This window comes from Puma concolor, chromosome C1 (genome assembly GCF_028749965.1).
Source record: "Puma concolor isolate L17-30 chromosome C1, mPumCon1.1.hap2, whole genome shotgun sequence".
NCBI lineage: Eukaryota > Metazoa > Chordata > Mammalia > Carnivora > Felidae > Puma > Puma concolor.
In genome coordinates, this window is record NC_141674.1 from 12,440,395 (window position 1) to 12,466,580 (window position 26,186).

The 26,186-nt window shown below is 59.4% G+C and overlaps 2 protein-coding genes across 4 annotated transcripts in view; one reads left to right on the top strand and one right to left on the bottom strand.

Annotated features, from left to right (window-relative positions):
• On the top strand, positions 1–24,370 carry PADI6 (peptidyl arginine deiminase 6). Its single transcript, XM_086715817.1, has 16 exons — positions 1–92; positions 794–977; positions 2,803–2,875; positions 5,433–5,500; positions 5,962–6,076; positions 7,112–7,237; positions 11,410–11,588; positions 11,851–11,954; positions 15,850–15,961; positions 17,096–17,203; positions 17,418–17,572; positions 18,204–18,360; positions 18,473–18,596; positions 19,685–19,755; positions 20,863–21,024; positions 21,869–24,370. Exons 1-16 carry the CDS (start codon positions 1–3, stop codon positions 22,112–22,114), a joined length of 2,076 nt encoding a protein of 691 aa, XP_086571943.1. The 3' UTR covers positions 22,115–24,370.
• RCC2 (regulator of chromosome condensation 2) overlaps positions 23,433–26,186 on the bottom strand; it is a 25,246-nt gene continuing 22,492 nt past the window's right edge. For all 3 annotated transcript variants that reach the window (XM_086715819.1, XM_086715818.1, XM_086715820.1), the window contains exon 13: positions 23,433–25,851. In XM_086715819.1, coding sequence (XP_086571945.1) covers positions 25,747–25,851 — 105 coding nt within the window. In that variant the 3' untranslated portion in view covers positions 23,433–25,746. The remainder of the gene's footprint in view (positions 25,852–26,186) is intronic.

Genomic DNA, 26,186 nt, shown 5'->3' on the forward strand with positions numbered 1-26,186 from the left:
ATGTCCTTCCAGAGCCTCGTCCACCTGTCCCTGGACGGCCCCGTCCGTGCCCTCTGCGTGCTGGGTGTGGACATCTGCTTGGATCTCAGTGGGTGAGGAGCTGGCTCCGGGGGTGGGTCTGAGCAGGGAGGCTGGTGCCTGCCCCCCCGCTCCCGCCCCGTCCTGCGCTGGGGTTGGCCCTAGGCTGCATGGGGGTCGGGGGTCACCTCCTTTCCCTGCGTCTTCGGGTCCTGCCTCATCTCAGGGAGCCAGGTGTGGGTGTCGAAGGGCCCCCCGGTCCTGACGCTGCGGGTTTCTGACCCCATTCCTGCGTCTGCCCCGTGTGGGCTGTGGGACCTTAGCGAAACAAGCACCTTGCCTCTTCTGTCCTCTTGCCCGTGAAATAGGGGTGGGGCTGGCTCTCCAGGAGGCCATAAGGATTGAGTGAGGGGGGCTCCTGTGAACTGGAGCCTTAGTTGGGGGGGTGACTTAGTTAGGGGTGGCCTCCCCACCATCCCCAGGACTAGGTCATGTTTCTTCCCCTGTAGGGATCCCTTCCAGCTTAAGCCGCTCCTCCCTCCATGGGTTTATAAATAAGATGCAGCTTTGGTAACTTCTGGAGCCTCGGTGGGAGGGTGCGATCCAGGCTAGAGCCTCCGTGGGAGGGAGAACAGGGCTCCTTGCAGTGGGGGGCGGTGGGAGTGGGGCTGAAGTTGTGTGAGGACCACAAAAGTGCCCTAAGGAGAGAGAGGGTGAGGGGCCGTCCCCTGAGGTTCTTATGCCCTAGAGTCTGTCTCCTGGTCGGGCCCAGCAGGTGTGCCCCAGAGAAATGCAAGTCATTTACCATCAGTGGCTCTCCGGGGGTCTTGGTTGACATCCACAACACGTCCCCGTTAATGACCAAGGAGGAGATGGCCACGACCCGGTGGCCTCTGTCTGATCCCATGGATGTCCTGGTGAATATGATCTCCCCCAGCTCTGCCCCTGATGGTGACAAGGTAAGTCTGGGGCGGGAGGTGGGGGAGGGGAATCTCCCAGGGGAGGGAGCTGACACAGCCCCCCCCCCCCCCCCCCGGGGGTCTCCCTCCTGAAAGCTGGTGTTTCCTGGGCCCGGAGTCCGTGACAAACTCAGTGCAGGTGTTCGGCATGACATTCGATGCCTGTGCCAAACCTGCGAGGTGGGCCCTCGGTGACCCCATTATACAGACAGGCAAACAGACTCACTGGGTGTGAGGAAGCACCCTGCCCAAGCCAGTGACCCGCAGAACCGGGATTCAAGCTCAAGCACGTCTGTCTCCACCCTGTGTGCTCCTGACCAGACACCCGGCTAGCTTCCCAGCTAGCTGCTTTTAAAGTCCGGCTCAAAGGTTCTAGCAGCAAAACTCAGATGGGCTTTCTGGCTAAGGCTGCTCTTCTGGGTGTGCAGATCTTAGTGGAACGTAAGAGCTAATGTGTGTTAAGTGCATGATGTGTAATGGGTATCTTGAATCACGTTTCGAGAGGTCGGCCTGCCCCCCCTCTTCCACACGAGGAAACTGAAGCACAGAAGGACTGTTCTCGACCTAAATGACATAACCCGAGTGGGGCAGATCTAGATTGTGAGCCCAAGACCGTGCTCTTTCTCCTGGGTGTGCTGTCTCCCTAGTGCCCCGGTGGTGTTGGCAGGGGGTTGGGGCGGGGGGGGGGAATCAGTTCCTTGTAGGGCAGGCTCCTCACGGATTTGGCACTGGCCGTGGTTCTGGGACGGCAGCTGATGGCACTGCAGGGTGATTGGAAACCCCACCCAGACCACACCCCCTGCCAATTAAGTCAGCCTCTGGGAGCGAGCCCCTGGCCTCTGTGGGTCACAGTTCCCTCCAGGTGACTCCAATGTGAGGTGAGGGTGAGAACACAGGTGAGGCCCGCTCAGGACTAGGGCGCTCGGCCAGCAGAACCTGCTGGAGTGGTCCGCTGGTAATTGACAGATGACAGGAGGGTGGTACACACCCGCTTCCGTGCTCTGTGCCCAGGGCTGGCGACTCCCTAGGAAGCAGGTGGCAGGCTTGAGCGCAGCGTGGCTCACAGGTGACCTCCAGGGCCGCGATCTATCCTGGCTGAGCCCGGAGGACCTGAGCAGCATTCTCTGCCCGGGGCTCAGCCTCCAGAACCATCAGGAGTGGCCCGCTGGGGAGACGCTAGACCTTGGAGGACCTAAATTTCCATTTGGGAACAGGTGATGGGTCACAGGCACGAAAGCATGGCCCCAGCTACTGGTTCGTTCTCTGGTTTGTCACGAAGCTCTGTGGCCCAGGCCACCGGTGGCCAAAGGGCAGGTCTTTGTCTAAAGTAGAAAGGCTCTCCCGGAAACAGTCTGGTGCAGGACGTGGGAAAGACCAAGTTCCGATTCCAGTCCCCACCCTGGGTGTCCTGCTTCCTTTTGAGTGAGTAGTTTGACAGTTGGGGGATGCTGGCCCACTGCTACTAGGCATGCGGGTGGAAAGTGGGGAGGATGGGGAGTAACCTCTAAATCTTGACCTCTGGAGCCAGGCGGCCTGGAACTTCAACCTTGTGCTGCCCCTTCCTAGTGGAGCGATGTAGGGCCGAGTGCCTTGGTCTCTCTGACCTTGGGGTAGAGCCCACCTGCATGGGGTGTGGTGGGGCCGCCGTGTGGAAGTGCCTGGTGGGGTCGTGGCAGGTTTTAGACGGGACTGTGACCCTGCCCCAGCTCCCAGATGTCAGAAGCTGTAAGAGGAGACCAAAGTCGAGTGGCTGGACTTGGGTACTTAGCCGAAGCCCTCTTCCTGTCCCCTCCCCTCCCGTGGGTTCTGGCTGCTGTCTCCACAGGTTCTGGTCTCCTACTATCTGCCTGATGAGGAAGTCCCAGTGGCCACGGCTGTGCTCTGCCTCACTGGCATTGGTGAGTATGTTCCCACCCCAGACAGGGAGCAGAGGGGCTCTCCCGGCAACAAGGTGTCTCCCGTGGGTCCTGGAGGGGTTCACTCGACTTGCCTGTTCACACGGTCCCTCAGAGCTCAGTCACTGCTGACCTCGTTCTCGGAGAGCAGACCTGGGGGTTTCCCTGGGCTTCCTCGTTTTCCATACCTACTTGTGGCCGGCGCCTGCCTCCTGCCTCCCCGGGTACCACTGGTGGTAGGTCTGGTGATTGGTTAATGCTCACATTCGATCCTTCCCCCTCTCATTCAGAACCTTCCTTCAGCAACTTGCTGCCATAGGAAGCCAGTCCCTTTTCTCCACTCTTCTGGATCATTCCAGAACAAGCTATCCTACCCCCCCCTTTTTTTTTAAATATCTATTTTTGAGAGAGAGGGAGAGACAGAGCACCAGCAGGGGAGGGGCAAAGAAAGAGGGAGACCCAGAATCCGAAGCAGGCTCCAGGCTCTGAGCTGTCGGCACAGAGCCCGACGTGGGGCTCGAACTCCTGAACCTCAAGGTCATGACCTGAGCTGAAGTCGGATGCTTAACCGACTGAGCCACCCAGGCGCCCCGCCCATCCCATCCATTCATTTAATGGGAGCAGGCTGTGATGTCTCTTCTCCTTAAGGAACAAGATGTAACTAACCTGTGCGCTCTGAGATCTGATTCTGTGTCCTCTTCGAGCTCCACTCCCCTAACTCTGCACCCCCTGTCTGTCTTTGTCAAGTCTGACCCCCCACTGCCCTTAGGAAGGACCTGAACGACCTCTGCTTCACTAAGCCCAATAGTCTGCTCTGTCTTCCCCTGCCTTGACCTGACAGCAGCCTTAATACAACCGGTTACCCTTTGACACTTTCTACTTGAAACCTTTTCGGGGACCCTGCCCTCTGTTTCCTTCCTACCCAGCCGGCTCTTCCTTCTCGGGTCCTTTTTGTTGGATCCTTTATCACCCAGCCGCCCACCCCAGCCTGGTGGGAGTGCCTCAGGCAGCAGGTCACGTGGCTCTGCGGTCAGGACACCCCCCCCCCCCAAACTCTTCCAGCCAGGCATCTCCCGCCAACTTGACCCCTGTATCTGCTGACCCAGTGTTCCTTCCTGAGTGTCTAACCAAGGTCTCCAACTCAATCTATCCCAAATGGAACTGGTTCTACTTCCGGGGAAGATGGTGGGGTAGGAGGACCCCAACTGAACTGGTTCTCTCTCCCTCCAGTGCCTACCTTGCTGACGGTCTTCCCGTCACTGTGGACCATGGTCCGTGCTTCTAGCTGGTCAGGCCCCAACCCTGGATGTCCCCCTTCCTTCTCCCCTCTGCCCACGTCAATCCCCGTACCTTGCTCCCGTTTCCTCAAAGCTGGCTGGAATCCGGCCACAGGCCACTTGGATGTTGTTGGCTGGTCCAAGCCGCCACCCTCTTGCTTGCGTCCCTGCGTGGGTTCCCTGCCTCATCCTTGCCATTCTACAGGTCCACCCCTGACCTGGCCCCCAGAGCGGTGCGTCTCCAGAAGGCTATCTGATAAGGTCTCCGTGGATCAGAGCCTTCTGTTGCTTCTGCGTACCCGGGTCAGAGCTGGCCTCCCTGCCACCCAGGTCTTGTGGGTGCCCAGAGCACCCTGGCCGCTTGACTTTTGACCTTGCCGCTTGGCACTTCCTCTTCTAATTGCTTTCCCCTAAATATGGACACTGATCACTTTTATGCCTCCTTCAGGCCTCTGTTCACGTTTCAATTTGGGAGACTCCTCTGATGACCTAAAACTAAAACCTATCCCTCCACCTGCTCCCCTGTTTCCTATGGCGTTTCTACCATCGGGCAGGATGTGCATTTTACTTCCGTCTTCACCCCTTGCCGGGGGCGGGGGTGTGGGCGCGCACGCTCACACACTCTTCCCTAAGGCTGAAGATGACGAGGTTCTTAGTATCTGGTCCCTGAGCATCCATACCAGGCGCTAAGTGTATGCGGCCATCGTGGTCTGTTTTCGTGGCCCTGACGTTCTGGCCGGGACCTAGCACATCAGATGGGAGCTATGAATAAAAACAGCCAGGGTAAAGGCACACGGTGGCCAGTGTGTGGCGGGAGGCGTAGAAGGTGGAGAACGTAGAAACTGTACGAGGAGCCTCGGTGGTGATCTTTGGGCAGAGCCTGGATCTTGAAGTTCTGAGAGGCTTGGAATCGCCACGTATGGAGCCTTTCCTAAGTCTGAGAGTGCCAAGAGCTTTCCAGAAGGCTGGAGAGCGGGCCCTCTAGGTAGGCGTCACCCGGGTAGAGGCCAAGTGGTGCGAGATCGCATCAGGACCACGGTGGAATCGTTCTGGGGGTTGCCGGGAGGTTGGGGGAGACGCCCAGATACCGGTCCTCTCCAGGCTTGCTCACGGGAGGCGGTCGGCCTCTGAGGAGCTTTCTTCTTCGAAGCTGGCAGCATGCCCGGGAGGTGGGGCATCCCTGACCCCTGGCCCCAGCTTCGGGCAGCGCTGGGATCACCTACCGCCTCGAGGCTCCATCCGGCAGGTCTAGGGGGTGGTGGTGAATTTCCCTCTCGTTTCAGTGGTCTCCCTAGACGTGGACATCTACCGCAGCGGGCAAGTCGAGGTGGCCAGTGACAAGGAGGCTAAGGTGAGGCTGCCCGGGGAAGGGCGTGGGCCCACAGACTCTCTCTGGATTTCCTAACGCCTCTGAAGTCCCGTTCCTGCAATACAGTCAGAGCTGATCCCGTCCATTTCTAGCTCTGCCCCCAAAACGAAAACGTCTGGGGACGCTGGCCCCCCATCCTAGCCTGGTTGTGCGGTTACCCGGGACCGGCCCTTCTGCATGGGACGCTTCTCCTCTCATTTGCCTGTATCCCTGCTCCCCCGGCACTGAGACCAGGAGGGGAGCTGTGACCCACATCCAGCTTCCTCCCTCCCTCTTGACTCGCTCCCCTGACCTCACCCTCTCCTATTAGGCACTTGCGTTGGCAAAGAGGTCCCTGTCCCCCTGGAGAAAGTCTTGGCTCTGCTCCTGATGTGTGGGGGCGTGTTTGGGAAGCAGGATTTACCCGGCTTCCTCCTGAATCAGCATTCCTGTTACGTTTGCAGAAAAACTGGGTCTGGGGACCCAGTGGCTGGGGCGCCATCCTGCTTGTGAACTGCAGCCCTACCGACAAGGGCCAGAGCATGGACAAGAAGACCACGAAGGTGTTCTTTCCCGAGGGTAAGAACTGGCCTCTCGCTGTCCTGGGACCCCTGCCACCTTTGCTTCGTGGCACCCAGCTTTCCCTGGGGTTTCATTGCCACAGCCCTCAGCAAACGCAGATTCTAGGTTGAGGTCCCCCTCTGAGCCTAAACCGTGTCTGTCTGTCTGTCTCTCTTTTAATGTTTATTCTTGAGAGCGAGGGCACAAGCAGGGAAGGGGCGGAGAGAGAGAGGGAGACACAGAATCTGTAATAGGCTCCAGGCGCTGAGACCTCCACATAGAGCCCGACACGGGGCTTGAACTCACGAACCAGGAGATCGCGACTTGAGCCCATCAGGATGCTTAACTGAGCCACCCAGACGCCCTGCGCCTAAAGTCTCGACTTGTCAGAGGCTTGAAGTTTGTAGCGAGGAGGAAAGAGGCCACCTGGCCCCGTGGGTCCTGATACTGGATAACAAACTGCTATTTCCTGGCCACAGACTTGAGTGTGTTAACTTCCCTGGTCTCATTCTCCCTATCTGTAAAATGGGGATGATCCAGCTGGCTTCACGAAGTAGTTGAGTCTAAGTAAACACACACGAGGGGTATGCGAGCATCTCCCTAAAAACCCTCTTGTGACCTGTGGCAGGATCCCTTCTGCCTTAGGCAAAAGCAGTCTTGGACCTGGTCCTCACCTGGGGTCGGGGCCAACGTTCTAGGTCTTGGCGGTATAAAGGGGTGCCCTGGCTCTCACCAAGGCTGGAGGGGAACCCACACGGAACTGGCTGTGCCAGGCCCTATTCTTGGTGTTTACGGGGGCCGTGCACTCCCCCCCAACCACGTGGGGTGAATGCTGTCCTAACTCAAAGCGGACCCCAAGGCTGGCCGATTGCCTGTGGCCACGCGGGGAGCAAGTAGCCGAGACCTACGGCAGGCCCGGGCCAGAGCGGGAGCCCCGAGGTCCCCAGCGCTCCGATCCACAAGCCCCGACCGTGGGCCTTACCGCGCCTCCCTCCGCCTCTGGAGCGCTGGCCTGCAGAGGCCCCTCCACCTCTTACCTTGTCTTTTGCCCAGAGATCAAGAGTCTGTCCCAGATGACCCTGAATGTTCAAGGGCCCAGCTGCACTTTAAAGAAATACCGGCTGGTTCTCCACACCTCCAAGGAAGAGGCAGAGAAGGCAAGAGTCTACCGGCCCCAAAGTGAGTGTTCTGGCACCAGCTCTGGCTTCGCGCATGCCTCCAGCGTGCCGGGGGCAGCCGCGGCCACGTCGCTGCCAGCAGGCCTGCTGGGACCTAGGGCTGCTGGTCGGGGCCTGGTGTGGCCACACGTGTGTCCCGGGGACTCTCTGGCTGCCATTTCCAAAGACTAAGTCTGTACACGTGGGTGGATCACCCACGTGGCCCCCAAGCCACCTTCCCCCAGTAGGGGTGACGATAGTGCCCACCCCATGGGGTTTCCACAGCTGGAGGGGAGCAACGCGTACTCGCCCAACGTCCTCAGATCAGATAAGCTCTTCCCCCAGCTACTTCTTCCGGAAGAGTCTGTCTTCCCTCCTCTTCCAAGAGCCCACCGTATGAAGTTTCCAGAACTCAGAGCCCAAGGAGCGGAGTAGCATGTGCTAGCATGTTCGCCCCAGGCACCACGCCCCACCCCGCCCAGCGGGAGCCCTTGCAGCCTGGAAGGCGGGTGGCACATCCCTGGCCCATAGGTAAAGGCACACAGGCTGTCGCTTAAAAAGGGGACGCGTCCACCTCCAGCAGGACCTCCTAGAACAAACCAGCCTTCTGGTCTACCTACACCGGTTTGGCATTCCGTGCCTCCAGCTTCCTCAAGCTGAGGTTTAACGCTGCTTCTGGAGGCCTGTTCCGGTGTGTTTCCTTCTCTTAAAGCCAAGTTTCGCTCGGCTGGGTGACTGTACCACGTCCATCCCTCGGCGTCCGGCTCTGGAGAGCAGGTCTCGGCCGCTTCCTCCCCTGCGCGCAGGGGCCCTGGCTCGGTCTTCTGCTCCGTCTCTTCTGTAGACTGCAGCTGAACTTGGAAGTGGCGTGGGACCGGCCAGGAAAGGCCGCCCACGTCGGTTGTACGCGGTCCTTCCCCGCGTGGGCTGGGAGTGAGCCGTAGACCCGTGGGTGTAAGCCTGGTTTGGGCCATGAGGACTGCTCTGCCCGGGGCTGCCCGCCGCGTGTGGATGATGGAGGCAGCGATCTGTCTAGCCCGAGGAGACGGACTCCATCCTCTGTGTCAGGCTGTCAGGGTCTTACTGAAGTTTCTGTTTGGTTGTCAAAGGACGCCTGGCTGGCCAGGTTGGTAGAGCATAGGACCCTGGATCTTGTGGTCAGGCGTTGGAGCCCCAGGTCGGGGGAAGAGATGAAGGGGTTTTGTTTTGTTTTTAAAGCATTCACGAATCCAGGGGAACCGGGCGTGAGGCTGGCTCAGTCAGTGGAGCGTGTGACTCGTGATTGCGGGGTTGCGAGTCTGAGCCCCACCCTTGGAGCGGAGCTCAGTTTTTTAAAAATGCATTTAAAACCTACCGGGCAGGGGTACCCAGCATGCGGCGTTTTCACAAACCCTTAGGGGATTCTGCAGCAGGCTCCAGTGGGAGAACCACGGCTCGCTCTCTATACGCTAGAGCAAAGGAGTCCGAGGAGGAACTTCTGGAGTAAATCAACAGCCAGAGCTGAAGTTCTAGAAACCAAGGGAAGGAAGCCTTGCGTGGGGGCCATGATCCACCATGGCTGATGGTGTCGCTGATCAAATCGATGGTACAAAAAAATCTGTTTTCAAAACGACTGTCATTCGCGATCTGCTAAGAGCCGTGGGGCCAGGAGCCACGGCAAAGTGGGCAGGCCGTGGGTCTACGGCCGAGGACTCCGCCATAAAGGGGACCTTGTGGAGGTAGTGACTGGGAGGCTGGGGTTGGGGGGGATGTCTGAAGACGGTAGAACGCGGCACACCCGTGCGGGTAGCACTGACCCAGCGGAGGGGAGGGAGCGCATCTAAGGATGAGACTATGAGAATCGGGAGCCCTCCTGGACGGGAGGGGGACACCAGTGTCTAGTGGGTAGCGTCCAGGGTGACTCGGAGGTTTGGTCCTCTCCCAATGGGGGGGGGGGGGGGGTCTTTTCAGCATGGTGGCTCCTCTGGCTGCGTGGATGCAAGAGAGCTTTATTTTTCTCTTTATTTTTGAGCACGAGAAGAGTGCAAGCAGAGGGAGGGGCAGAGAGAGAGGGAGAGACAGGAATCGAGAGTCAGGTGCTTAACCGACGGAGTCACCCAGGCGCCCCCAAGAGAGCTTGATGGATCTGGCTTAACCAGAGTTGAGGTCTTGGTGTGGGAGCGGATGGCGTGTGCAAGGGAGTGGGTTTAGCCATGGTTCCCGGAATGTGTGTGTGGGGGGGGTGAAAAGAGGAATCGGCGGTAGGCAGGGTGGGGGCTGGGCTGAAGGATTGCAGAGGTCGGGGTCTAGGTGAGCTAAAAAGACAGGAAGGTGCCAACGAGCTGTGTGGAGGTGATGTCCGGGCCGTGAGCGTGGAGATTGGCATCTGGGGCGGCACAGAGCCTTGGCTCCTTGCAGTGAGGTCAAAGGAGAGAGCAGATTGGCTGGATGGGCTGGTCTAGGGTGTGGCCAGCAATGGCCACTATAGTGGTGGCGACGAGTCTGTGCTTAAAATAGTCCACGGAGGAGGCTGAGGGGGGCAGTCGGGCGCGGAAAGGAAGGAGCCGGTGGCCTCATCTGCGAGCGTGTCCTTCCACGGGACGAGGATTCTTGCGGGATGAAGAAATGGGCTGGAAGGTTCGAAGAACGGACCCCGTGGTACGTGGAAGGTAGACAGAGCAAGCACAGCTCAGATCAGCGTTGACTCTGCGTGCTGGGGCTCTCGCTCTGGAAGGACGCGTTCGCTCCCTGCTCTCGAAGCCTGCTAGGGGGAGACAGCCAGAGGCCAAGCAGGGGCTGGGGGGGTGGCTTGAGGTCAAGGGTAGTGGAGCGGAGAACGGAGTGGGAACAGGGCAGGAAGGCACCTGTCTGGGTCGTGAGGCACCTTTTCTCCCTCCTCACCCGGCTCACGAGGGTGGCGGTCACAGCACCTGCCTCAAAGGGTAGGAGGGTGCGTGGGCGTCCACGGGCACCTAGGGTGGACCCTCTCGCTCCAGCACTCCGTGGGGAGTCCCCTTTGGGTGCAGCGGCCATGGGGAGCCCAGGGCCCTGGTGCAGCGGGAGGTGCCGGGCCCGCAGAGGCCGCTGTCGGGTGCCACGTGGTGGCCGGAACAATCCGGTGTGTGCGGTTGGGAACCCCGTGGGGCTCGAGCGCACCAGCTGTGAACCTCTGCATCCGGTCAGAAGGGCTGTGCTGGGCAGCTTCGGGGGTCCCTCCCACCCTGTCTAGGCTGGCCGCCTCCAGGCCTGGTTCCGGGTCAGCGAAGGAGCCTTCGGGCGGACCAGAGAGGCAGGGGTCCCCGGGAACGTTCCCAGCCGAGCTGTCCGGCCGGCACAGCCCGTAAGTGGCCGGCGGCAGGAGAAGCAGGAGCACCCGGGGCCGGCGGCTGCGGTCAGTGCCCGTAAGGTTTTCTTGCAGACCTACCAGTAGCTGGGCTGCATCTGGAGGAACACGGCCCCTACGCAGGCCACGGCAGTGCCGTGACCCAGAGCGAGAGGCCAGTGAGCCGGAGCCGTGCCTGTGCCCCGGGGGATGGCAGTGGCCGCAGCGGCCCTCTGCTGGCACGTTGGAACCGGAGGCCAAGGCAGCCGGCACCTGCCGGACAGATCGGGGATCGAATTAACCAGAGACAACCACAGGGTGCGGTCAACTTCTCTCTCTCTCTTCCGCGCGTGGCTTTTTGTTTCACGACCTGAGAAGCCGGAAGGAGGTGGGCTCCACACAGCTGATGGGAACTTTCCTTGGCTTCTTAGGAAACCCTCGGAGGCCAGCCAACAGGCCGTTCTCACGGACGCCTTCCTAGCGCTCACTTAAGCAGCGTCCGACTTTGCAGACGAGGCTGCCAGGCTCACCTTTGCCCCTTTGAGGCTTTTTAGGATATCTTCCCCGAAGGGGGTCAAAGGGGAGAACCACCTCCCGTGAGCCTTTACCCTGGACCGAGCGCCTTGAAGACAGCCATCCTCCTCTGAGCCCCAGCCCTCGAGGTGTGACAGGGCTTTGAGAGCAGCGTCTGGGGGGCCGTCGTTCGCAAACAAATGCTCGTTTGCGACCTCCTGAACTGCAGGCACAGAAAAGCCGGCTCGCCTCCCATTCTCCTGGGGCTGGGAGCGCCTTGTCCCTCCGACCAGAGGAACGAGACGGTACCCTGACCGTCGGATGTGGAGACCGGCACTAGGCTACGTCAGCAGCCGGCCTGTCCCTTCTCTCCTCCTCAGAAGACAGCTCGAGCACCTTTGAGGTACTGCTGGGGCCTGGCCAGCACACCTACACCTTTGCCCCCCTCGAGAACCACCTGAAGGAAACCTTCTATGTTGAAGCTGCGGAATTCCCGTCTGCCGACTTCTCGGGCCTGATTTCCTACTCCGTCTCCCTGGTGCAAGAATCTCCAGACCCGGTACGTCCCCCCGGTGTAGACCAGCAGCCCCCGCGCCGGGGACTTTGGGGGAAGGTAGACCTCCCTCAAGGTGGGCAGGGACAGGGGAAGGCCAGGTTTGGCAAGGGAGAGCGTGGGTTTCCTGCCGCCTTTGGGAGAAAGCAGCGGGGGATGGGTGAGGGCCGGAGGCGGGTTGAGCTGGGCGGCTGGCGGCCTGCAGGGGTGCTGGGGGGAGGGTGGATTCCGAACAAGGTCACTGACGGAACCGTGTCTGATGTTTCAGTCCATTCCAGAGACCCTGGTATACAAAGACACCGTGGTATTCCGGGTGGCCCCTTGCGTCTTCATTCCCAGCACGCAGATGCCTCTAGAGGTCTACCTGTGCAGGTAAGAGGCCCTTGGGTGCCTGTGTCCTGTCCTTTCCATAATCTGTGTCTGCGTGGTGACAGGGGTAAAAAGGACTACAGACTTCTCCCCGGCCAAGTGAGATCCTTCTGCCCGAACTGTCCAGTCCTCTCCCCAGGACGGTCCTACCAAAAGTCCCGTTTAAATGCGCATGATGCTAGAGCAGTGGATGTGACAGTCCCTCCCCCGTCCTGGGGAGACAGCGGCACGACTTCAGGTGGTGTCCTGGGTTGGCAAGCAGGGTGAAGGACGTAGAGAGGTAAGGACAGGCGTGTGCTCCGGGGACAGCCAGGGGACCTGGAGGGCCGGGAGAGAGCAGGTAGGAGAGGACCCGGCCAAGGCAGCAGGGCCTCATGGGCTGTGACAGACCCCAAATGCGGGGGTTTAAAGTCCACTTTCTCCCACCTGGATGCCCACGGGTAGGAGGGCAACAGCGTTCTCGCGGTTTCTCGGGCCCCAGCTCCGTTCAGTCTCGCGGTGACACCTTCCCCCGCCTGCCGGGCACTTCCGAGCTCCATCCTCTAGGAAAGCAGAAGAGACAAAGCCCAGGCAAAGCTGTCACTTGTCGCTGCTGAGGCCTGGAAGTCTCCTGACCCGCTTCTCGTGTGCTCGTTGGCCTGCAGAGGGCCGCGCCTGACCATGGGGAAGCCAGGACAGGGAGAAAGGGGCCAAGGACCCCGGCCGGTAAAACGGATGGGAAACCATCAACAGTCCTGTGTGTACGATCGCTCCGGCCATATGGAAAACCAGGGGTCCCAGCAGAAGGCAGGGACGAATACAGCCACTGCAATGGCACAGGCCGGACATAGGACACAGCAGTGGCTCAGGCCAGCGGGTGGGAGCACAGCAGTTGACTCAGGGGGTGTACTGAAGGTAGACCTCCCCACCCCACCCCACCCCACCCCACCTCATCCCACCCCATCCCATCCCACCCCATCCCACCCCATCCCACCCCATCCCACCCCATCCCATCCCATCCCATCCCATCCCATCCCACCCCACTCAGGGGGTGTACTGAAGGTAGACCTCCCCATCCCATCCCATCCCATCCCACCCCACCCCACCCCACTCAGGGGGTGTACTGAAGGTAGACCACCCCACCCCACCCCACCCCACCCCACCCCACCCCACCCCACCCCACCCCACCCCACCCCACCCCACCCCACCCCACCCCACCCCACCCCACCCCACCCCACCCCACCCCACCCCACCCCACCCCACCCCACCCCACCCCACCCCATCCCATCCCATCCCATCCCATCCCATCCCATCCCATCCCATCCCATCCCATCCCATCCCATCCCATCCCATCCCATCCCATCCCATCCCATCCCATCCCATCCCATCCCATCCCATCCCATCCCATCCCATCCCATCCCATCCCATCCCATCCCATCCCATCCCATCCCATCCCATCCCATCCCATCCCATCCCATCCCATCCCATCCCATCCCATCCCATCCCATCCCATCCCATCCCATCCCATCCCATCCCATCCCATCCCATCCCATCCCATCCCATCCCATCCCATCCCATCCCATCCCATCCCATCCCATCCCATCCCATCCCATCCCATCCCATCCCATCCCATCCCATCCCATCCCATCCCTGCCCGACCAGGTTAGCTGATGCACGGGCTACAGAGAAAGGAGACTGTGCCCTGAGTTTGGGGTCTGCAGTAAGGTGAATGGTGGCGTCCTTGCTGTGACATGGGTTGGAATGGGTGCTTTGGTTCAGGTGACTTGAACCTGGAGGCACCTGTTGGGTTTCTAAGCTTCTGGAGCTCAAGGGACCGTCTTGGAAGCTCGAGACCAGTCCGGGCGGGCCCGGCAGGTGGAGGATGTTCAAGGCCACGGGCCTGGCCACGCCCAGCTGAGGAGCAAGTGCGCACAGGAGAGCTGGCCGAGCAGCGAGCTCTGGAGGGATCGAACACTTCGCTCTGGACAAGAATCTAGCAAAGGCAACCGCGAAGGAAGAGAAGCTCGATTAAAAGCCAGGAGGGTGGAGACCCAGGCATTAAGGGAGGCGGGGATACCGGGTGAAACCCCGAGAGGAAGAGAGGAGACGCCATCGGGTTTGGCAAGATGCAGGGCACCTGCTGTGCAGCAAGAAACCCTGAACGGTGGGTGCGGAAGGACTGAAGGACACCGGGAAGGGAGGACTTAGCAAAACTCCAAAGGAAATGGTCTGAACGGGGAAAGCAAGAAGGGGGGTGGGGGGGAGGGGCAAGGGAAGGCCATCTTTTTTAAGGTGGGAAACCAAGAGCAATACGGATGGAATGATCCAGCAGAGAAGGGTCTACCAGGAGGGAAAAGGCAGCTCCAGGAACCAAGCCGGCAGGACGTGTCCACAGGTCTGGTACAAGGACCGCTCGCCCGCAGCTCCAGGAGGGAGAACAGAGCAAAGGGACTGGGGATGTCCTAGGACGGCCGTCCGGTGCTAAGGACCAGGTTAGGTTGTCACCAGGGGCTTTGCTCCAGCTGTCTTCAGTGACTGGAGTTCTAGGGAAGAAGAAATACGGAACTGGGCTAACTGGGGGTGGGGGGGGGGGGTTCGGCTGCATGAGTCAGCCCCAAGCACAGGGGCGAGGGTTTAATGACGACGATCCTGGACTCCAAGCCAACCGAGGAGAAAGGTCAAGAACCTCAGACAGCAGCTGAGGACCAGAGGTCCCGGCGAGGGTGAGCCGGAAATGGAGGCGGCAAAACCTGGCAGATGCCGGAGTGAGATCTTGGAGGTGGTACACGTGCCCCAGTGCGATACCTCATGGCGAGGGGGATCTCTACCTCCTCTGCACCCAGGGAGGGATAGCAGATAGCCCTTCTGTGGGGGTGGGGGTGCTTCCACGGAGTAGGGCTCTCCAGAGGAATGCCCTTCAGAATAAAAAAGGAAGAGCTTAAGGGATTTTGCTGACGACAGATCCCCAGACCCCAGATCCCAGATCCTAGATCGTTCTACTTTGTCTTTGGAGATTGACGTTCACTACATAAGAGGCATCTGCTGAAAGCCTGGTCTCCTAGGACTCTCCTACAGAGGAGGTATGCAGGCACAGCGTGATCCAGCTTAGCCGCCGGCCTGCGATTACACTTCCTTCCCCCAGCACACATCCGCAGACTGTTCCGGGCCTTGCCAGGGGCGCCCGTCGGGTTTCTGAGCTCCCTGCAGCCTTGTCTGTGTTGACCTAAGAAATCGGTTCTTGGGGAGCATGGAAGAACAAAGCAAGTCTTGGGCTTGGGAAGTGTCAGAATTGAGACTCTGGTCCAGTTCCAACAGTATGACCTTGCTGGCGTTCAACTCCTGAGGATCTGTCTGTAAAATGAACGATCTTAATGCGTGCCTCAGACATCACTGGGCATCTCCAACGAGGAACATCATGGTCCCGTAAGCCTGCTGCTGTGCACGACAGCGCTAAGACCCCAGGGTCTACCCCCACCCCCACCCCCACCCCCACCCGCCATACAAATGTGACCACCTCGTTGGCCCTCCCAAGGGGGCGCTGAGCTGCTTGGCTTCTTGGGAGAAAAATCCAGCCTCCTCTGGGTAGACTGAGGTGAGAGAGCCTGGGGCAGGGGTCGAAGGCACGCGCAGGGTGTCACTGCAGGGCAGGGACAAAGCAGGGTCCTAGGGAACCAGAGCAGGGACCAATGCTGGCAGTTCCTGACCCGACTCCGCCATGCGCCGAGTGCTGCTAAGCGAGACGCGCGGTAAGCACCGGCTGGTGCTCCAGGAGGCAGGAGAGGGCCGCTCTGCTCACCTTGTGGCCGGAGGCGTCCTCTCTCCTGACCAGAAAGAGGTGCCCCACCCCTGGCCCTGGGGCAGCGAGGCCGTGACGGAGTCTTGAAGGCTTCCCCCAGGGTTGGCTTCTCTCCCGTGGCAGAGAGCTGCAGGTCCAAGGTTTTGTGAACACAGTGATGGAGCTGAGCGAGAAGAGTAACAGCCAAGTGGCATCTGTCTACGAGGACCCCAATCGCCTGGGCAGGTGGCTCCAGGTAAACCCCGCCCCCCCACCCCCACCCCGGGGCAACCCACTCTCTTCCCATTCGAGAACGCACATGTTTGAGACCACAGAACACCCAGGTGCTAACGGGTCTGGCACGTTCACATGTTGGCGGTTAGAGCAGGGCTCCCCGCTTCAGCGTCCAGCTCGACCTGGCAGGACCCCGAGGTCCGGCGCTCTGCTCCCCACGAGCAGCTGAGTGATGACCCTAGGCTGGGCATCGATCCGAGTGCTAGAGATAAAGCAGAATGGGCCAGATCGTGCCCGGCTCTAGCAAGGACACAGGACTCTCTAAGTCTTGTGAAGATGATGCCATAGGGAGTCTCTAGACAGTCGGGAAAATCTTCAAATTCAGGAAACTGAGCTGGCCAGACAAAGATTGGGGGTAGGTGCTAGATTAGACATCGGGGCTCTTTGGGCAGAGGCACAGCTGATGTGAAGGTCAGAACGTGGACATGTACTTGGAGGGTTTGGAGAACAGAAGGGCTGGGGTGGTGGGGGCTGGATCAAAGCGACAAGGTCCAAGGTAGGGAAGAGCCAGATCCTATATTAGGGACTTTTTTTTAAAGCCAAGGTTAAGGGGTAGAAACAAGTTCACAATGAGATGGGAGGGCATCGAGAGTGAAGTGTTCTGATTTAGGTTTTGAAAAGTCCCTTCTGGCTGAGAAATACAGAACTGGTCTTAGGAAGGAAGGGGCAAGAACCAAAGAGAACTGGCTGCAGGGCAACTGCAGTAACTTGGGGACGAGAACGTGGCAGGTTCCCCTGACCGGTGCCAGAGAGGAGCTATCCCCCCCCCCCCCCCCCCGCCAACCCTGCCCCGTCCCCACGACATGAAACGAGGCTTGTTCGTGGACGGGGTGCGGAAGGTGGGAGGAGGGATCTGAGGGGACTCTGGCTTTAAACGTGACGAGCAGGAGAACGGGTCTGGGCCAGCCCCAGAGAAGGGGATGCCTGAGCTGGGTGTCGAGGGCCAAGCAGGGGTGGGTGGAAGGGGTTCCCGTTGTGCCCCTTCTTAGAGGTGGCCTGGGTGCGGGAAGCATCGTGACTGGCGGGCCAATAACACAGTCAGGAAAACTGGCCGACGGAGCAGGGAGAACTCAACTCCTCTTCCCGTCTCCTCCAGGACGAGATGGCCTTCTGTTACACCCAGGCTCCCCACAAGACGCTCTCCTTTGTCCTGGACACCCCTCGGGCCCTCACGCTGGAAGATTTCCCCATGAAATACTCACTGGTGTGGGGCTCAGTTTGGCTGATCTGAACTCGGTCCGACCTGTCGGCCCTGGCGGCTGCCGGGAAGTGATGGGGTGCCGAGGGGGAGGTCCCAAGTGGCCTCCTGGGGAAGGGGCGGGGAGGTGGGAATCTACCCGGAAGTCTGGATTAGGGGTAAGACTGGGGCCTAAAGCCCGTCCTTCCTAACACCCCTGCCCCACTGGGTCTCCTTCCAGAGCCCGGGGGTCGGTTACGTGATCCAGTGCACCCAGGACCACAGGGTGGCCAGCATGGATTCCATTGGGAACCTGATGGTGTCCCCACCGGTCAAGGTGGGAGGGAAAGAATACCCCCTAGGCAGGATCCTCATTGGCAGCTGCTTTTACCCCAGGTGAGGCACGAGGCCAGGAGGTGGCCTCTTGGTAGGGAACTTCCACACGACTCGGCAGATCATCTGCTCGGGGACATTCTTAACACTGCCCAGAAAGGACTTTTGAGCCTTTGGTTGTCCTAGGAGACCCCGGGTAGAAAAAGCAGACAAACTTCATCCTTTTGACTCCAGGGTTTAAATTAGAAGGATGCTGAATTTGGTTGGCCTAGTGACCTCTAGAAGCTTCCTCCCACAAGAGGTGTGGACTTCTTGGTGGCCGTGAATCGACATCCAGGAGATGCTTGTGTCCCAGGGGTCAGAATTTCTTGAGCTTGAATCCTCTGGCGTCGGTCCTGAGTTGGGCCGGAGTAAGAGATTCTTAGCCCATTGTTTATGGACCGGTCACTTGAGCCCAATGGTTAGGGCAGCCAGTTAGCAGAAGGGGAGCCTGATGGCTGATGAGAACCTGAGAAAGCAGAATGACCATGTAGAGGCATGGGCCAAGGGTGTGAAGGCCCCTCCCCCAAAAGTGGGGTGGGGGGCATGTAGACCAGGTCCTAACTGAGCAACTACCATAGCCCAAGGGGAGTAGGTGGTGGCCTAAACCACACCATGTTGGCTCAGGGGCCCGTTCCTTCCGTCTTCCCCTCAGCAAGGAGGGCCGAGACATGAGTAAGGCCCTCCGGGACTTCCTCTACGCCCAACGAGTCCAGGCCCCGGTGGAGCTCTTCTCGGATTGGCTGATGGTCGGCCACATAGACGAGTTCATGTGCTTTATCCCCACACAGGACAAGAGTGAGGGCGAAAAGGTCTGGTGGGGGTGGGGGTAGGGGTGGACAGGGGGGCCTCCCACCTTTTAAAGCCCCTTGGAAGCTTCTGGAGAGGAAGCTAGCTCGCATCTGACCCTAGTTCTCTTTCCAGGGCTTCCGGCTGCTCCTGGCCAGCCCCAGCTCCTGCTACAGGCTGTTTGAGGAGAAACAGAGAGAGGGCTATGGAGACGTGACTCTGTTTGAGGAGGTCAGAGAGGATCAGCTCCTCTCCAACGGTAAGGAGAGCCCCTTGGCACTGGGGCAGAGGCCAGCTCCTTCTCTCCCAGGGGTCCTTCCCAGAGGGCCGGTTTTCTTCTGTTCCTCCTGCTTGAAAGAGCCTCAGGAAAGTGTAAAAGCCTAACCTGTACCACGGGACATCTGGTTCTGTCTCGGGGCATACAGACCAGGCAGGCGGAAGTCCTAAGGTGGCTGAGGGGTGGCTGGAGTATATACAAAGAGGGCTCTGGGGGACGGGGGGGGGGGGGGGAGGGAGGCAAAACCAGGCGCTACCAACGCTCCTGTCTGGATCCACTCAGGGAATGTGGAGTTAGGTGCCTGGGCGTTGGGAGTTCAGGGGTCCCCTGGTCACCCCTGTGGAAAACCTCAGTGGACAGAGATAGCATCACTGGTGCACAGCATTTCTGCTCTAAATGCTGAGGGAACCCAGAGAGGGGGTTGCTGGGAGGTTCTCTAGACCTTTGCTACCCTAAGTGCAGCTTCAGTGTCACGGGGGGGGGGGGGGAGGGGGAGACTCGTTCTAGAAATGCAGAATTTCAGCTCCGCCCTCCCCCGCCCAGATCTGGTGAATCAACCTTTGGGGTGGGGCCCAGGAATCACACGGTCCTAGAAGCACTTCTAGAAGGTGACATCCAGGAAGTGTGAACCACGAATCACACACCACATGCAATGACTTTGTGTTCCCTCAGCTGGGGACTGGAACTGGGCATCCCTTTCCTAAAGACAAAGCCGTGGGGGAGCAGAGTAATCTGGTCAAGGTCATGGGTTGTTCAGGTCAAGTGATGCATGGAGCTGCCCGGGTGAGGGGTGAGTGGGGGCTCAAGTCACCTGCTCACCTGCTCCGGCTGCCTCCCCAGGGCCCAAGGGGCTGGTGGCAGTGAAAGCCCTCCCTGGGCTTTCGTGGACCTGATGTCAGTCCCCAGATGGGACATGTGGCCCTAAATTGGTCTTCGGAAACTGGCCAGGCCATCTGTCATGGTCACCGGGGCAACGATATACCCAGTTAGCTGGGCCCGGGGGGTCGGCCTGTCCCTGAAGGCATCGTTCCCTGGCCTACAGCCTGCCCACCCGCTCCTTTTTCCTACAGGGAGGGAGGCCAATACCATCCATCAACTTCTAGCTGATGAAAACATGAGAAAGCAGAACGAATATGTGGAGGTACGCGCCAAGGGTGTGAAGGCCCCTCTCCAAAAAGCGGGGGGAGGTAGACCAGGTCCTGACTGAGCAGCTACTCTAGCCCAAGCATCAAGAAAGACACTATGATCCTGGAGATCACCGAGCAACTGAGGAGAGCGAGGCGTAAGAGGCCAGGTGCAAACCTAAGCCATGAGTTGGGGGACTGGATTTGATGCCAAGGCCTGTTCTCTCTGCCACTCAAGTTGCCCCGTGTCTGACCAGAAAATGAAGGAGACCCCATCCCTGAATCCCCTAAGAACTTAGCTCCAAATTCAAGAGATTTGGACTGAGGGCCATCTCCATGCTTTAAGTGGCCCATGAGCGCTGTTCTGGGTCACTCAGCACCTTGGGTCTCAAGGTGTGAACCGCTGACTGTGGGGAGAAGAGTTTCCCAGAAGAGATCATCCAACTGTCTGGGGGGGGAAGCAGAGGCCTGGGGGAGGCCACGGGCTTGCCCAAGGTCACAGGATCAGCCCAAACAGCGTTGCCACTGGCTCCTCACAGCTCCTAGTGGCGGGGGGAGGGGGGGGGGTATTCTGAGCCTCCATGCGACAGGGGCCGACCTTTGCTAAACAGGGAAGGCCTCTTGGTACAGCAGGGTGGGAACCGCATCTCAGCCCTGGGGACTCCTATCCTGAGGGTGGAGGTCACGAACCCTATGCCTAGACCTGGGAAACAGGTGGTCAGAGAGAGGAAGTGCCCCCAAGGACGGGGGCAGTGCAACTGCTCACATCCCTTAAGGAAGAAGCAGGGTTCCTGCCAAGGCAGGACTTCCTCTTCGCCTGACCTTGCCCGGAGCCTCCACTCTGGCCAGGACTGTGGGCCCTTTGGCCTTCATGCTACAGAATTAGGACTGGTGGCTGTCCAGCCCAGCCCAGCCCAGCCCAGCCCAGCCCAGCTGTGGGATCCTGGCCTTTCCTCTGAGCCCCACCGCCCCTCAGAAAGGGAACCGTGTGCACAGTTATCAGAGGGTGGGCAGGCCACGAAAGGCTCCCAGCACAGGGTGAGCGATGAAGACAAGATGGCGGCAGTCAGGCCAATACCCCGGGCTCCTCAATTCCCCACGAACTGCCCTCTGCCGACCCGCAGAAGTGCATTAACCTGAACCGTGACATCGTGAAGAAGGAGCTGGGCCTGGCCGAGAGGGACATCATCGACATCCCACAGCTCTTCTGCCTGGAGCAGCTGACGAACGTCCCCTCCGACCAGCAGACGGGGAAGTTCTTCGCGAGGCCGTACTTCCCTGACCTGGTGAGGAGCGTCAGGGGTGGGCTGGGGAGGGGGTCCGTTCCGCCCGCTCTGGCTGGTCTCCTGACGTCCGTGGTGCTGGACCAGAGGCACGGGCACGGCAGACAGTGGTGTCTGAGAGGAAGGGAGGTGGGAGCTCCTCTCTCCCACCTCAGGTAGGGAACGCCCCTGACGTGCGCAGGTCCCAGACCGGGTGACTGGCTAAGCAGTGACTATAGGCCAGGACCTGGGCTCGTCCCCAAACTTGGAAGAAGGGAGTTGTGTCCCCCCGTCAAGTCTCAGGGACACGGGCCCTGCATTCATCAGTCACACATGGGTAGCTTTTAATTTCACAACACCAGTGTGGCCCTCTGGGCATGACACAGGCTCCTGGGAGCAGGCAGGGGTGAAGGTGGGGGGGAGTGCCTTTGGGGAAAAGAGGCTGCGATTGAGGAAACGAGAAGTGGACAGAAGTCAACTGCCAGAGCTGGTCGGGGAGGGCATTCCAGGAGAGGCACCAAGACTACGGTGTGAAGGAGACCTCACGCCCGGTGTAAGAGAAATACAACAGAGGAAGGAACCGGGGAGGTCTGCAGAGGCAGGCCTTGGCTAGCCAGGATTTCGGTTTCGCCGAAACACGGCTGGGCTGGGCCGTAGGAGGGTTAGGCAAAGGGGAGTTGGATTTTGCGGAGGGTGATTGGTGATGTCTGCAGGGGGCAGAGCCTATAGCGAGGTGCCCTGTGTGGGCTGCTGGAGGTCTAGCCCTGACCACAGAGGCAGCTACGTTTCCCCCTGCATGGGGGTGGGGGTGGGGCTTTCTTCCATGGCTCTGACACCCTACCTAGGCCTTGTCCATCCTGTCTGACAGCTGCAGATGATGGTGATGGGCAAAAATCTGGGCATCCCCAAGCCTTTTGGGCCCCAGATCAAGGGTACCTGCTGCCTGGAAAAAAAGATCTGCCAGTTGCTAGAGCCCCTGGGCTTCAAGTGCACCTTCATTGATGACTTTGACTGCTACCTGACTGAAGTCGGGGACTTCTGTGCCTGTGCCAACATCCGCCGGGTGCCCTTTGCCTTCAAATGGTGGAGGATGGTACCGGAGCCCCAGGCCTAGCGTGCCAGCCCTGCCCCAGCAGGAACGGCCCATTACTCACCATTCACCAGCGTTAGGATCCCCTGCCTCTTTGGAAGGTACTGCACCCCTTCCTTACCTGTTCACCCTGTCCCTCAGTATCCAGAGCGATGGCCAACACTGCCAGCCTGAACCCCTCAGAAAACGGTCTTTAGCTGAGAACCCATTAAAGTTCGAGCTGTTCTGAATGCATTTTGGCAGCAGCTGCCTTGTTTTGAGGAAGGGGTAACAGCGAAGGGACTCCTGGGGCAGGCTCTCCCACCTGGGGGGGTGGGGGGGGAGGGACAAGGCTGCCCTCTCCCTCCTCCCCTCTCCCTCCTCCCCGCCCCTTCTCCCCCATCCCTGTCTTTGCAGTGGGCCAGGGCCGGACGCAAACTATTGGGAGTTTTCTCAGACCAGCTAATCTACCTGCTTGAGCCGTGAGCGTCTCCTGGCTCGGGGAAAGGAAGAGGGCTCCTCGGCAGGTCTGGCAGGAGGAGGTGTGGGGAGGGATTGGGCCTTGTGGGCAGCTGGCTTCAGCGGGGATCGCTGGAGCCTGAGGGACAGGCTACAGCAGGGGCAGGCCTGGGGGACCTCTCATGACGCCTGAAGTGTCCCGGAGACGGAAAAATGCCTACCCTGGCCTCCAAAGCCCCCTGGGTTGATGGCACAAAGATGCTATTAAACCTCAGAGGAGCGTTTACTTTACCAACCGCTGCTGCTCCTGCTCTGCCCCTCCTCGTGCTGAGGGGAAGGTCCACTGGAAAGGGGGCAATGCCTGTGTGTGCGTGTGTGTGTGTGTTGGGGGTGCTGCTCTCAGGACACAGGGATCAGCCTGGGCGCACCAGGAGGTGCCTGGGGCTTCCGCAGACCTGCCTGGCTCCTCAGTGCCCCCTGGTGGACACTTGGCTGCCAGCCAGGGGCCCACGTGGGGCCCGGAGGGGCATGTTTTCAACCAGGGCCTGTGGGACACTAGGGCTCAGGCTCCCCTAGGAACGGGTGGTGGGAAAGGAGAACACGTGTTTCTTGGTCTATGAAACCTACCACGGTTCCGGTGCTTTCCATGCCCGGTCTCTCCTCCCCAACGCTCGAGTGGGGCCGATACAAATGCCATTGTTGAGTCGGGCAAGTGCAGGGCGGTCCCCTCCCTGAAGGGCACGGGTTTCCAGGGAGAGTGGGGAGCTCTGCTCCCCTTCGACCCCGACCTCCCCTGAAGCCCATCTTTCTCGTGCGTGCCTCAGCCTTGGGGCTGCACCTGCAGGGAGCAGAGAAAAACGGAGCTGCTGTGTCCGAAAAAGAAGCACGAAAGCCAAAACAAGAGTAAACAATGATGTCGTTTATTTAAAATGTTTACTCCAAGAAATATATATAAAAAAAAAATAAGACAATTACAGCACTAAACCAGGCACCTTCGACCAAATCACAACCTCTTCTCAGGTTCTCCCCCTTCGCCCTAAACCCCTTCTCCCAAAGGCTCCTTCCTGAGCTGGAAGACAGGTCAGATGCCCGAGGGGTTGGTGCAGAGTCCATGCCCAGACCGGGCCCCTCTTTCTCTTGGGGTGCAGGACCACCCCCTTGCACTTGTCATGATTTTTTCCGCCAGTAGGAAGTTCATTTTAAAAGTCTAAGCCCAAAGGAGTGATTGTGGCAGAGAATGGGGCCGTCTCCACTTGAAGGTATGTGTAGGCTGCTCTGTCCCTGGCCGGGGGCCCTATATAGGCTGGTGGCAGGTTTCAGACTAGTCCCCTGGAAGATCGGAGCCCTGCCTCACCAAGGGCAGCTCCTGCAAAGGGACCGCACGACCCGACCCGGGGGGGGGGGGGGTGGGGGGCAGATATGCGGGTACCAGGGGCAAGGCGCCTAAGCCCCGCTCCAGGAAGGAGACTGGTGTTTAGGAAAACGGACAGGTTCTACGCACGGAAGCAAGAGAGATGGTAATTTTGGGGTGATTTGGACGAATCAGGTTGGTGTGGCCAAAGCTCTAAGGGTGCAGAAGCTTCTCCCCTGGACTACGGACACGGGACGCCAGAGATGAGTGTGAAGTCAGACTAAGGAGGATGCAGGCCGGTCTCTTTGCGCGAGGCGGTGGGACCGGCCGGGACAGAGCCTGTCACGCGCCCTGGAAAAGGCAGAGGCCGCCGTAAGGCGTGGCGGGGGACGGGCAGGGGAAAAAAGCAACGACGACTAGATCATTTTTGGCATTTTAACATCGAGACACCGACAAGTGGTAACAACGGCAAAGCAAAGAATAAAAAAAGACCAATATGTAACTTTCCCCATCCACCCAAGTCTCACACTGAAGTTCTACCCCCATCTCCCCCCAGAAGCACCACGGAACTAAAAAATCTATTTTAAAGCACCCAAACCAGTCCAGACCCTCTCGAAAACAAGAGCCCCAGCCAGAGCTGTCGCCTCTCCTGGGTCCAAGTGAGAGGAGGGGTTCCGGGAAAGGCACCTCGTAACTCACGCAGAGCAGCGCAACACCGGTGACGAGCTCGGACAGAGGGCACTTGGCGGGAACGGGGGTGGCAGTCACAGGTCTGCGCCGACACGCGGGGAAGGGGGACTTCTTCAGGAATCCCAACTATTTGGTACCACGGCCAAGCAATGCGACCAGAGAGCTGGGTTAGTGGAACAGGAGCCCGAGTCTCAGAAACGGGGCCCGTTCCGGCAGGATCCGGCAGGGGAGAAAGACAGAAGCACGAAGGTGGTAAAGGCTGGTACATAAAGGGCTGAGCCTTCCTTGCAAGGACTCCAGAATGCACTTTTCACTGCTGGCTGATCAATCTCTAATGGCGAGTGCTGGCGAGGCGGCCCCGGCTCGTCTAAGGAGCCCGGAAGCCGCCCTTGAACCAGAGACGTTGTTCCCGCGTCTGCCCACCCACACCCCCCTCCCCACCCCCAAGTCCCCGCTGGGTCCACAATCACCTGATTTTCATTTGGACTTCTTTTACAGCTAAAGTAGATAAAAATGGCTAAACACAGACCCCAAAGCCCCCTCCAGGGGGGGAGACGGCAGATTCTACTAATGTCGCAGCCAAAAGGCGATGGGGCTTACAAGCAGCCAAGGACAGAAACAGAACGCCAGCCTCAGCCGGTCTACAAGAAGCAGGAATAGTGACCCGATGCTCCCGAAGCGGGCGGCCGTGATTCCGGATGGAGATCCGCCACCAGGACTGTCGATGCCCAGCTGCGGCCGCCGGTTCCCAGGAGGGACGTTTCTTTGAGTCCACGGGGACTCCTCTCAGGGAACACCCGCCCGGATCGCAACGCTAGTTACAGCTGGAAAGGGGTGCTCTGAGAAGCGGATTCAGGGGAGGAAGAAAAACAAAAACAAAACCCCTAGATCGCTCAAAGTTTCTGCCTCTTTTGTAGGAATGGTAAGTCAACTATGAGCAGGTATTTTAATTCAACATGAAAAGAAAAGGAAAAAAAAAAAAACCACTTTGGAAAGCATACAGAAAAGGTAGTTGACGTTGAATCGCTTATAAAACGGAACCGCAGGGAGTCCAACAAAAATGCACCTTCGGTCAACTTTCGCTTTCTGGAAATTCCTTGTTCGACGTCCCGTCCCAGTGCACGTGGAACCGACAGCTGCCGCGAGAGGTGTGGGGCTGCGGAAGGCTCCGGGACGATCAGAGGGTCCGGGGGTTGTACTCTGGCAGCTTCTTGATCTTCTCTTTCTCGGCCTCGCTTTCGTCTCGTGCTATCACCAGGGAGTGGGCGTAGCCCATGGCCACCTGGGGGAAGAGATCGAGGCTGGGGTGTAAGCGGAGCCCGCCGGCTCGTCGTGGAGGGGGGAGCGGACGACAGGCCGTCCGTAAGCTGGGCTGGCCACCCTGGGCCGCACAAAAGCCCTTTGCTAAAGAGCCCTGGCCAAAACCAAAGCCTTCCAGCCTGCCACCAGGCAGGGATTCAACGCGGTCAGCAGAGACTGGCAGGGACACGGGGATCCTGCTCCCGGGCCTCTCTGCACCACAATCCCGCCTTGTGTGAGGGCACCCGCCCCATCTGTGTATCGGCGGACAAGGGCGGGCAGGCCGGTGGACGGAACAGCAGGGGCCTTGCCCCGCCA